General features: G+C 34.7%; 1 protein-coding gene across 1 annotated transcript in view; it reads left to right on the top strand.

The window, feature by feature from the left end:
- The window catches only part of ABCA12 (ATP binding cassette subfamily A member 12), a 169,768-nt gene that overhangs the window by 63,384 nt on the left and 92,831 nt on the right, over positions 1-13,553 (top strand). Inside the window, exons 4-7 of the mRNA XM_036087379.2 lie at positions 1,076-1,167; positions 4,270-4,367; positions 7,048-7,233; positions 8,877-9,055. Of these exons, the coding sequence (XP_035943272.2) occupies positions 1,076-1,167; positions 4,270-4,367; positions 7,048-7,233; positions 8,877-9,055 (555 nt within the window). The remainder of the gene's footprint in view (positions 1-1,075; positions 1,168-4,269; positions 4,368-7,047; positions 7,234-8,876; positions 9,056-13,553) is intronic.

Below are 13,553 nucleotides of genomic sequence, written 5' to 3'. Positions count from 1 at the left end.
TCTAAAAAGGAGGTTAAATTGAACCACAGCAGTGAGTAGAACTTCTTGCTTTTCACTATTATATTTTTATATCCATCCTTATATACCTTACATAAGCTCTTTTATAAACAACTACATGAAATTCACCAACTTTTAGGAATTCCAAAAAGTATTCACATCCAGGCATCTGAACTGATTTCACTCTTGAAATATATACATTTATTTTAGGCACTTACTTTAAGTATATCAGGTTTTCAAGAAAATATGATTATCTCCATTTTGATAATCAACTAAACAGGCAGTGAATTTTTCAAAAGAAGGTTACTAAAGGTCCAGTAATGTTTTCTTCCAAAAGCTAGTGTGATCACAATGTATGGAGATTCCTGGCACCACAATGCTATTATTACCACATTGATACATTCAGTACAATAAAAGATCTACTTACATCATTATACATTCCTTTAACACCTGGTGCCACCTGTTATGACAACAGCCACAGAACTTGGCACAGACTGGATACTCAATAAATGTGTGTTCTTTCCTTTCTTCCTTGAATCTGTCTTATAAGTATTCAGTTTTGATAGTCTTCAAAATGCCATCTATAATTTAACATATAAAACTTGTTTTTCTTTCAAGGTTGACAAATAAGCATACCTTTGTTTCAGTCCCGGAAGCACCCTTGGGCTCTTATCTGTTTGAGATTCATCATCTTTTTAAAAGAATATATATATAAAAAAGATAAAAAATAAAGGAATATATATATTCTACATATATATATGTGTGTGTGTCTCATGATTACTTTCAATATTTAGCTCTTATGTCTTTTTAAAATAATTTCCTTTTTACAAAATTAAAGTAAAAATAACTATTTTAAACCTCATCTAGGCCATTTTCTCTGAATAAAAATTTACCTTGTAGGAGATCTTATATATTCACTGGTGTATGGTTAGGTGAGTTCTTCCATTATGATCCTAGAAAGTATATTAAAAATTTGAAAGTCCTCGGAGAGCCCTGGAATCTGCCACATAATACATTGCTGTAACTAACTGAAATTAATGTGGGTGAAGCTATAGAGTTCTTGCTTTTTCTTCACTAGTGAAATTCTGAGGAAGTCATCCAACCTGGAGAAGGACAGCAATTTATCACTCCAGAGCACCAAAGTTCCAGAAGGAAGGCACACATCACCGGGTAAGCCATTCTCTTCTGTCGAGTTTAGAGCAGGCCTCTTGGAACAGCCAGCAAGGTCTAATCTTTGAAAGGGTTATGCTTTTAATTTTTCAAACAGAGATAGAATGCCTAGAATATTCCCAAGAGATCTAAATGTTCCTTAAGGTTGCCTGAGTGTGGCAGAGCAATTATGCAAAGTTCTTGAGAATAATTGGAAATTAAGTTCTTACTAAAATACTTTCTAGGAGCAAAAGCCTAGATGGTACAAAATATGATGTTGAGAATCACACACTTTCCCAGAATTGGCTAGGGACTCCAGTCATCTGTGATTAGATGATGCTGGGATAGAAAGCCCAGTAATAAAAAAAAAATTACCATTTGCAACAATATGGATGTACCTAAAAGGTATAACATTAAGTGAAATAAGTCAGAGAAAGACAAATACCATATGATTTAAGAATTTAAGAAACAAAATAAATGAACAAACAAGGGAAAAAGAGAAACTAAAAAACAGATTCTTGAATACAGAGAACAAACTGGTGGTTGCCAGAGGGGAGGTGAGTGGGGCGGGTGGGGTGAAATAGATAAAGGGGATCACTCATCCTGATGAGCACTGAGTAATGTATAGAATTGTTGCATCACCATATTGTATACCTGCAACTAATATAACACTGTGTGTTAATTGTACTTCAATTTTAAAAAAAGAAAAAAGTTATTGGATGAAATCTCAGAAATTTGCCCAAACTTCTCATTTTACAAAGGAGGACCCTGAAGCCCAACAAAGCCACATGCCCTGTGTGTGCTTACCATAGACCTGGTTCTAGACCAGCAGCCAAGCTGGGACTCTTTCCACTGTACCCTCCTTCCTCCCCCTCAGTGCTCAGTATCCCAGTCTCTCAGTGGGACTGTGTGCTTCCTTCACAGCCAGGCCAGGGGCACTTCACACTTTAGTGTTCAGAAAACCTTCCAGCTGAGCTGCCTGAGACTTACACCAAGTAATTCTGATGCAGATAGTCATGAGACACTCATTAGAAGCCATAAATTGGGAATAAACTCTCAAAACAGCAGGACTGTTTTACATTCATTTGACAAATATTTATTGGATGACTGCTATCATGTAATCTCAGTCCTATGTCCTGGGGATATATTAGTGAATGAAACAAAGATTCCTGTGTGTTTAGAACATGATTGGTGCTCTGGGAAAAAAAGAAGTACTGTTAAAAATGCCATAGGATATATAAGATTGTATAACATTGTGTAAGTTGGTATAGCCACTGTGGAAAACAGTATGGAGATTCCTCAAAAAATTAAAAATAGAAGTACCACATGATCCAATAATTCTACTACTGGATATTTACTCAAATAAAATGAAATACTAATTTGAAAAGATACATGCACCCCTGTGTTTATTGCAGCATTATTTACAATAGTCAAGACATGGGAGCAGCCTAAGTGTTCACTGATAGGTAAATGGATAAAGAAGATGTGGTACACAAACACACAAACACACACACACACACACACACACACACAGATATACACACACTGGAGTATTATGCCACCATAAAAAAAGGATGAGCTCTTCCCATTTGCAACAACAGGGATGGACCTAAAGGGTATTATGCTAAGTGAAATAAGCCAGACTGAGAGAGACAAATACCATATGATTTCATTCATAAGTGGAATCTAAAAAACAAAACAAATGAATAAACAAACAAGAAGAATCAGACCTATAAATACAGAGAACAAACTGATGGTTGCCAGAGGGAAAGAGGTAGGGGAACGCACAAAATAGGTGAAGGGGTGTGGGAGATACAAGCTTCCATTTATGAAATAAATAAGCCACAACAATAAAGGTCACAGAATAGGGAATAGGGAATAAAATTGATATTGTAATAGTGTTGTCTGGTGACAGATGGCAGCTACACTTGTGGTGAGCACAGTATAACATATAGAGAAGTTGAGTCACTGTGTTGTATGCCTAAAACTAATGTAACATTGTATGTGAACTATAGGCAAAAAAACAAACAAAAAACCATGACATTAAATACCATACCAATGCAAATAACCAAATGACAAAGGTCCTGCGTTAATGTAGTAGGAATACAGTAGTGAGTGGTTCTGAGGAGTTAATGTTCTGTTGTGAATGATCTGAGGGTATTTGGCTGAGTAGCTTAAAGCACAGCAGAAATAAGATCATAGTGTTGTGGTCCGGTAAGCTTTGCTTTGCTCAGTAGCCACAGATTATGTTTCTACCCTGGCCACTCATCTCACAAATGTATTGCCTGATCCAGAGGAATCAGTTGGTAAATTCTTCAGCCCCACAGGCGTCATAACAAAACCTAGGCCCTCCTGATGATAGATCACTGTATCTTTGAATACTAAGATTCTTTGCTGTGAGTATAACAAAGTATTTCTGTCCAAAATTGATAAAAGGTGAACATACTGGCTTACTGAACATCCATGCTATAGGTATGAACATAACCTTCTAGCTAATGCTCCTAACCCGGAACACCCTGCCACATCATAAATAGTACTAGATGAAGCTACTTTGAGAATTACTTAATTAGAGTATACTGTAGTTTGGACTAATTGCTTCATCCCATTTATTTGATCTGAAATATCTTTCAGAAAACACTTTGGGGAGGAAAGAATTTATGATCCTAAGCAGATTTCAGCCTCCCAATTGAATAATTAAAAAGAAAACCATTATCACCAGATGTGCATTGGCAGATCCTTTGAACAGATGCTAGATATGATGGATCTGTGGAGCTTGTTGAGGCACCTCAAATCCTCTAGGCCTGCACAGAAATGATTCATGTTATTAGGCAATAATATTGGTGATGAAGTTTAATGACATAAACTGGAATGAAAGCAAATGACATCTGAAGTGTTTGGAAAAAACCCAAGAGCAGACCAAAACCATCACAATTTTATGTGAAAAGAAATAATGACGGAATTTGCCATTTTGCCAATACAAAACTTTCATGGAAGATGCATATTTGAGCACATTCTTGTTGTGGGGGATGTAAGGGCACAAGTGATATTTATGGATTCTTATGTGAATCTGCCCATTCTTGTGTATCTGTTTAGAATGCTGATCTGTTCTTTCTTCTATTACAGCCACAGTATTTCCCAGTCCAAGTTCTGTTTTGGAAAATACTGGAACAGATACTTTCAATGGCAGTCAAGTCCTTGCCCGGATCCTTAGTTTGGAAAAGGTAATTTCACTCAGTTTTGTAATGGACTGATAATAAATAGCAGTTGAACAAATGCCTCTGAGGTTAATAAAAGGATCTCCCAAGTAGGAAGAGATTTGGGACCCCCTCCCATTTGGAGTAGTATCTCAGGAAGATTCTTTTCTCAGGAGCTCTTCCATAAAAAAGCTTAATTTTCAGACATTCTGAATTCTTTAAGGTCTTGGACGGTTATTTCTTTCTCTGTTAAGTGCCTTAATCAAACTTAAGATTTTCCTTTAGTAAGAAATAAGGTAGCATTATATGTAATCTTCTAACTTTCTGAAACAGGGAAGAAAAAAAGGTATATGACAGCAAATGAAGCTCTAATACTCACTAAACTTGCTGCCTCATCCATATAGATAATGCCTTTGGAAAATTTGGAGCTATGGAAAATATCTCCCTAAAGTAGTAAAATCCTTTTCTTTAGCATAGTTTGGAGAGCTTACCTATAGATCCTTCGTATTTTAAGATTCCAGATTGCAAAAAAACAAACAAACAACTTCTATCAGAGGCATAAACTGGCAGCCTGTGAGCTAAATGTGTGTGTGTGTGTGTGTGTGTGTGTGTGTGTGTGTGTGTGTGTGTGTATGTAAGGATTTTAGGAAATTGAATTTGAATGCCTTTAGGCAGAATGGGTACCCTTCTGTTGACTACAATCCCCACTTTTCCTTATTGTCTTTCATTCAGCCAGATTCATACATTTATTTGGCTGGCCCTTGCTTTATGTGCTCTTCAGAAATTAAAAAGAGATAATTTTTCAACATTTGCTAATAGACTCTCTCTGTCACTCACTGTCTCTCTTTGTCATACACACATGCACACATATGCATTTTAAATAATGTATTTATGTTTTATGCAGTAGACATTTCTTCCATCTGGATGGAACATAGGATATAGGACATAGCTTTGACTTTTCTTCATATTCCAGTGATCATAACCTCTGCTGCTTAATATGTCTCTGTTAGTGACCTTTAAATTAACATTCTGTGTAAGTGAGGCATCTCAATAAACTGGTTTATGTAAATAAGCCAAGGGACAACACAGGGATTCCAAGAAAGGTATTACCCATCAAGGCAATTCTGCCAGTGTTGGCTGAAATATAAGACTTTCCCATTCAGTTTATCTAGATGTTGAAAGTCTAGTTCCAACAAGAATAATATTTGAGATACCTGTAGCTCCCTATTTGGCAAAAAAAAAACCCCAATATGCCCAGTTAATTCCAATTTAAAGCCTCCCTAAATCAGACCAGTATGTAAATTAGAGAAAGTTATTTTATTCCATTCTATTTCTTCCATATTAGTTCCTAGAAGCACAAAGTCTTCATTGGATCAGTTAAATTCTTTAATATCTAGAGTAACAACGCTATTCTCAAAAATACCGCTATATTGTATTGAAACTCCCAAGTTCTCTTTCTCATATGGAATGAAATTTCAGAATTTTGTGAGGCCACACAGAGTCATATATGCAGTGGAGATAAGTCAAAAATGAATTTTCTATGTATAGATATGTATTTTTAGAGTAGTTGGAGCAGGGAAGGGATGTAAAAATTAGGATGACATATTGATGCCTGTGTCAGCAATCTCTCTGATTCTTCTTTCTTTCTCTTTACTGCTTTTTGCAACCCTTGCAAAAATGAGTGGAGAAATCATTTTGGAGTGAGTTTATGTGTAATGTTAAGAAAGAGGTATGGATGAATGACTAGAAGACTTGGCACTTACAGTATATCCTAGAATAAGTGGATCCTGTCTTGCTCCATTCACTTAGAAGTTGCGTCACTGGAAGGCAGAGTATAGCTTTTGTGACGTAATCTTAAAGGGGAAGGTAAAGTTAATTGGTCCTCACCTCACAGGGTTATAAGAATTAATTGTTAGGAAGGACCCATTAAACATTATAACTAAATATAATTGGTTCTGTAAATACCTAAACAACTTAAAATGGTGAATGTGATCACTATTATATGTGAAATTAGCGCTGTGTCTGTGATTGGTCTGTACTGTGAAATATATAGAGGGCTCATGATTCCATTACGGAAACACTTTCCAATTATTGCTGTTGTGAATTATATACCTTTATGTGTTTTCATTTATATGTTTTCCTTTTCTCTTCATATGTATAATTCCTAAATGAAGCATTTGCTTTTACAAATGAAATATAATCCATGTTGGTCCACTTCTCTAAAAAACACACTGTGGGTCTTGGATGCCAAAACTCCTCCTCTCTGGAAGTCTTCCAAAGATGGCAGCCAGTTGCCCCATAAAGTGTCACAAAGATTTAGGACACCCAAGTTTGCTGCTAAATGTCCAGGAAAAACTCAGATTTTTTAAGTCTGAAGATTTTTGTCAGAAAAGATCTGGTGCATTTAGTTTCTCTGGTCAGAGACAGGAAATTAGTTCATTTAAATGAACTAATTAAATGATATGAATCATTTAAAACATAACAATGACAAGAATTACCATATTCACACATTCTCTTGTAACTTTTCATAAATAAACCAGATGTATTTTAGTGTTATTAAAATAACATTATAATATTAAAATACTAGCTATAATGCAGGGCCTTAAAATGGCTATTGTGAAGGCAAGTCAGTTTCCTTAAAGACTAGACTACTTTATATCTATATTTATTAACATTATTATCCCACTCTTCTCACACATATTTTTAGGTGTTAGAGGAAAATTCAACTTCAGAAGACATACGAAGAGAACTGTGTGAGAACTATCCAGACTATACCACTCATTATGCCTTCTCTTGGACAACTCTAGGGAAAAACATTTTTAACAAATTTTGTCTATCCAATATGACCTTTTTAGAGTCTTCGCTCCATGAACTAACAAACCAGTTCTCTCAGGTGAGTGTAAATATTTTAATTTGATCAAGACCTCTTAAGCAATGAAAGGAAATGTATTTTTTCCATTCTTGTATCCATTCAACTTGAGTCAGAGTAAGTCCATAGCCCACATGGACTGGGAAATGCTGACTGAAATATGTGCTCACCCTTGGCTTGGATTCCTCACACAGAGATTCACACAATATCTAATTCTAAGTCATGTCTGCTTTCCATTTAAAGGTGCAGGATTGAAATGATTACGCTGTTGAACCAAAAATATTGCATTATGGTTGTTGTAGACACATCTTTGTAGATGGTTTTGCTATATGGTGAATGAAGATTGTTTTCTCTGAGATATTTAAGTAAGATTACTCAGGCTGTAATGTAAGTTTAATAATTTGACTACTGGAGCCATATAACTCTCAGAAATTAGAATAATGGGTTATCTTTTTAATTTTTCTCACTAACATCAAACCTACTTTGAAAAGCTGATTTTTGATGAAACAATATATCCCTCTCCTCAAAACATTGTACATTAGGGGCAAGGACTTTATACTGTAAAGTAGTAATGACCACGTTTATATGCTATTCTTAAACTACGATATGCAAAGAAGGCACCCATAGTCTACATTTAATGAAACCCCACATACAATGAAAGATCACAAAAATACTCAGAATTTTCTTAAAATTTTATAAACCGGAATAAATGAAACATATCCACTTCTGGTATTTTCCTCTTGATTCTCTGAATTTTATTATAATTTTTGTTAAGTACAGAATGCTTGAATTACCTTTAGTAATCTGAGTTTTCTAAATGAAACAGATTAGAGACACTTATAATAACCCTAATTCAACATAGAGCACTTAAAATGCTTTCTAAACAAATTCGGCAGTCATGTAGGGTAGAATGTATGCTTAAGAATGCATTGTTCAAAATTACATTCTCTGCATGAAAGAACTTGAATTACAACTGAACAAAAGCCTAACTTTACCAGTATGAATGAGTTTATTAAGAAAATTACTTTGGGTTGGAATATAATGAAGAAATACTTTACTTTGAAAGTACTCGCTGGATCCTATGATCCAGAGCAGGAGCAAAAGTCACAGTTTTTGTTTGCTTATGATATAAGATATTATTACATAGGTTCACTCACTATAAATCATTTATTATAATTAAAGTTCCTGGTATGGCAACAGAACTTTGGAAATATTTTCTTCCATTAAGTATGTGTGTATGTGTAATTATAGTAGCAAATATATATAGATTTAAGCATTCTCAACCCAAATAATAAATAATATAAAGTTTACTAAAAGATACAGAGAAGATATGTCTGTAACTCCTAAACAAGATCCTAAGGAAAAGCAAAAACATTACTCAGAAGCTAATTTCATTTTAAGAAATTAACTTTAATTTCCAAAAATGCAATTAGAATATTTTGTATAAATATACCTCTGTTAACCAAAATTTCTGGAGGTATAGGAAAAAATCCAATTATGTTTAAGGATATTAGAAATGGTTATAATTTTTCCAAGTAAAGAATGACTTCAAACTATTTGACAATCAGAATTATGTGAAAATCTAAATTTTTAATGCTTTTGAAAACAATAAGCCATGTGATTAAAAATGCTGAACTCCCATTTTGCCCTGTTTGTCAATTTGTAAGATATCAAGTAATCCCAGCAACCAGAAGACAGTATTTCAGGAAATGGTCAAAATGCTGTCCTTCTTCTCACAAGTCCAAGAGCAGACGGCTGTGTGGCAGCTTCTTTCTAGTTTTCCAAATGTGTTCCAGAATGATACAACACTAAGCAGTCTACTTGATGTTCTTCGAAACGCAAACAGGTAAGAAAATGTAAGAATCGAGTGGGACAAATAAGTCTTTTTATATTTTTCAGGGTATTAGTTAAGCAAAGAAAAAACACACACTTCAGTCATCAGAGTTATCCAAGAGTATGTGAGGAAGTGAGGAGGGACACTAATCTTAACAAATCTATTTTCAGTTGTTATTGCAGACCTTCTGAAAAAGAGGTGTGTAACAGGACCAGTAGTAGATTAGAACATTGGCTCATGCTCATTCAGGACAACCAGAACTCTGCATTTAGCATTTAAACTGCCCAAGAATAAACTGTCCCATTGGGTTTTAGTTGATACCATTCAATATAAAACAACCTGTTGGTTTGAGTTTTAAACTGAGCCACCTCAATGGGGTTGGCTCCCCTCATGTGCAGCCAACCTGTAAATGATCTTTCTAAACCTGCATGTTGGGTTGGCTTTATTTGACATATATGACCAAAGATTTGAAGTTATTTTTGCAGGAGAAACCCCTTTAAAGGCTACTTTCCTTATAAAAGCATTCAGACTGTGGCCAGCATTTAGAATTTAATGGACTTGCACTTAGGTTTTGACTTGGATTCCTATCTAGCTAATTTGGAAATGTGCATTAAAAATGACAACAACATTACATCAATAACTATCAATTATTGTGTGTCTGTTACATATCAGACACTTTACTGAGCCCTTTATATATACCACATTAAATCCTACAACTAAACTACTACTTATTTTATAAATGAGCTGACAAGAAGGTCATGAAAATTAAATATTTGATGATTATGCAACAAGGAGGGTTTAAACCTGGGTTTTCTAACTCTAGAATCCAGGCTGCCTCTCTAATATGTCATTAAGAGCATAATGTATTCCATCTCTAATGTCTGAGGTACCAGAAGAGAGTGTTCTCATATTCTTTGGAAAACTTCCAAGAGCTTATGTTTGTTCAAAGACCTTATAATAAGACCTTATGTTGGTACATTAATCTCATTTAATCCCACAACAATGCCTTGGAATTGAGACAACAGATATCCCCATTTTGTAGAAGAGGAAACAAATCCTTTCAAAGGACCAGCCCAAGGTTCAAGAACTAGTAAGTGGCAAAGGCAGGACCTGAAGTCAAGGAATCCAAATCCAAGTCCTATGCTCTTTCCACAATAGCCAATCATAACTAAATTACAGAAGAAGCAAGATATTAAGAAGTTTGGTTCTCTAGACTGGTCCTCATTTTAGCACTTAGGGTAATTTTCACCCAGAATTTTGGCACTTCATCCTCTTGCTCTTATTTATATTCTGTCTTAACAAGCAAACAGGTAAATCAACTAAAGGAGAAGGAGAATCATTTGAATCCTATAGCATAGCAATAAAAAAGAGTCAAAGTAATAATCAGACCACAGTAAGACATCACTACACACTCAGTAGAATGAATAAAATTTTAAAAGATGGACAACCCCAACTGTTGGCAAAAATGTAGAACAAACAGAACTCTTTGGAAAACAGTCTGATAGCTTCTAATGAAGTTAACAGTAGGCCCCTATGATGTAGCATTCTACTCTTGGATATTTCCCCAAGAAAATGAAAATGTAGCCCACATGAAGACTGGTATGCTATGTTTACAGCAGATTTATCTGTAATAACTAAAAATTTGGGGTAAAGAACAAATATCCATAAATAGAAGTGCAAAAGAATTATAGTTTATACATTGGAATCCTCTCAACAAGAAAAACAGATTACTGAATCACACAATAATGTGAATAAATATTATGAATATTATGCTGGCAAAAGAATCCAGACACCCCCCCAAAAAAAGAACCCACTGGATATATAGATATTATTCAATTTATATGAAGTTCTCAAATTGATAAAATTAATTTATACTGTTAGAAATTAGAACAGTGGATCCCGGGACAACTGGTGGGGAGCATGAGGAAACTTTCTGGGGATTATTGAAGTGCTTTGTATCTTATTAGCAGGGTGGCTACATGAGTATATACATTTGTTAAAACTCACTGAATTATCACCTAAAGTAGGTCCATATTATTGTGTGTGAATCTTACCTCAATGAAATTTGGTTAAGAAACAACAAATAAAAAACAAAAATCCCACTAAATAATATTCCATAGGAGGTAGAAGATCCAAAAAAATACTTTAGGGTTAAAAATAAATAAATAAAATATTTTAGGCATCATTTTAGTGAAGTAAATTATATAGGATGGGCATTTTACTGTGGTTATTTTAATTACCTTAAAATTTAAAATAAAATTATTGCATATTATAGCATTATGCAATAGAGCATCTGTCTGGTCATGATTACAAATGTTGTAAACCTGCCTACATAATAATGAAAAAGAACACAGAAAGAGCTAAAAGAAATGGCTTCAAATTATTTTAAAGTAAATGACATTTGGGGTACCTGGATGGCTCAGGTCATGATCTCAGTGTTGTGAGATCGAACCCTGTGTAGGGCCCCACGCTGGAGCCGGCTTGGGATTCTCTCTCCCTCTCCCTCTGCTCCTCCCCTCCCCCAGAAAAAAAAAAAAGGTAAATGACATTAGACTTTAAACAACTCTTTTTTTTTTTTTTAAGATTTTATTTATTTATTTGACAGAGAGAGACACAGCGAGAGAGGGAACACAAGCAGGGGGAGTGGGAGAGGGAGAATCGGGCTTCCCATGGAGCAGGGAGCCCAATGTGGGGCTCGATCCCAGGGCCCTGGGATCATGACCTGAGCTGAAGGCAGACACTTAATGACTGAGCCACCTAGGCACCCCTAAACAACTGTTTTTTTTAAGTGGTCAATATTTAATTTAGTTATTATTGCTAATTTATACACCTGTTCTTTCTAATATGGTAGCCCTTGGCTATCTAATATGGCTTTCTAATATGATAATTGCATGTGGATTTTGACTAAAACTCTGAATTTTTAACTTTATTTAAATTGTAAACACTGATATTTGGTTCAGTTAATGGTAAACCTTTTTGTATGTTTGAAACAATGTTAGTATATGAACCTACTTTTTCATCTGTCATTATAATGAAATCTAAATGCAGATTAAATATTTTCTTTTAAAAATTTATTTTTTTTTAGAGAGAGAGTAAGCATGCATGCAAGCAGGGGCAGGGGCAGAGAGAGAGGGAGAGAGATCCTCAAGCAGACTCCCCACTGAGCTCAGAGCCTGACCCAGGGCTGGATCCCAGGACCCTGAGATCATGACCTGAACCGAAATCAAGAATCAGCTGCTTAACCGACTGAGGCACCCACACTCCCTGAGATTAAATATTTTCAATGAAAATTTAGCATTTGAGTTGAGATGCTCCATAAATTAAAATTCATGGTGAATTTTGAAAACTTAGAACAATAAAAATCTTTAAATATTTCATTAATGATTTTTATATTGATTAGCTATTGAAGTGATATTTTGGATGTATTGGATTCAATAGAATATTTTATTAAAATTAATTTCATCTGTTTCTTTTAACTTTTTTAACATGACTACTATAAAATTTAAATACGTGGCTTGCATTATATTTCTGTTGGAGAGCCCTTTTTAAACCATTTTTTAAAGATAAATCTTTATTATTGTTATTAAACTGATAGTGTCATTAAGAGCCATAATTTCCTCGCATCAATTACTGTACACCAAATTAGGGTCTCATTGGTTTATCTTACCCTTGCTGATCAAGTATTAGGGGATAAATGAACCCAACAAAAACTTTAGTCATTTCCTTCAAAACTTTTTGTATTATTGAGTTATACATCATTATTAACCCATCACCAAAGCCAGATTATATAATGTTAATCTCATGACAGAAATTAGCAAAAATGAAAAATCTCAAAAAATTCAAGAAGTACATATGGAAAAAATATATGTGATTGTCACCATTTATGAGAAAGCTGTGCTGAAATACGAATCATGAAAACTCTTTTATAAAATTATCTTTACTTATAGGGTGACTTTTTTTGGATAACTTCCATTTTTATATGATAAAGAGCAGGGAAAAAAATCTATGAAATAAAATAAAAATATTTTGATCAATAAATGGTTCAAAGGATTTCAGGGAGTATGAGGGCCAGGTGTCATTTATTTTTAAGTTAAACGTTTTGTTAGAAAAAGATGAATTAAATCTACTGACATTTTATTAATGATATTCATAACAATAATGTTGATAGCTTTAATGATATTGCCAATTGTTCGGTCTTTGAAGGTGTTACTGTGAGACAGCAGATCAGGTGACTCAGGCAGAGGGCCAACTTGGGAGAAGGCTGGCAGAAACCTATAACCTGAGACCGTCTATCTGGTCTCCATGGTCACCAGGGTTCAGAAGCACCCCAAAGTCTGAGAACCAGGAGATTCTTAGGGCAAATTTAAATATGCCTGAGGTATCCACTGTTATGTATATAGAGCAGAGATGAAAAAAATACAGCTGTGCCTCTATGGCCAAACACAATAACGAGTTAACAATGCCCGTGGGCTCTGTGCAGAAATGTTCTGCCCTCCTCCTGCCCAGCAAT

This window comes from Halichoerus grypus, chromosome 4 (genome assembly GCF_964656455.1).
Source record: "Halichoerus grypus chromosome 4, mHalGry1.hap1.1, whole genome shotgun sequence".
Classification (NCBI taxonomy): Eukaryota; Metazoa; Chordata; class Mammalia; order Carnivora; family Phocidae; genus Halichoerus; species Halichoerus grypus.
The sequence above is the reverse complement of the archived record's forward strand: the minus strand, read 5'-3'. Positions and strand labels throughout refer to the sequence as shown.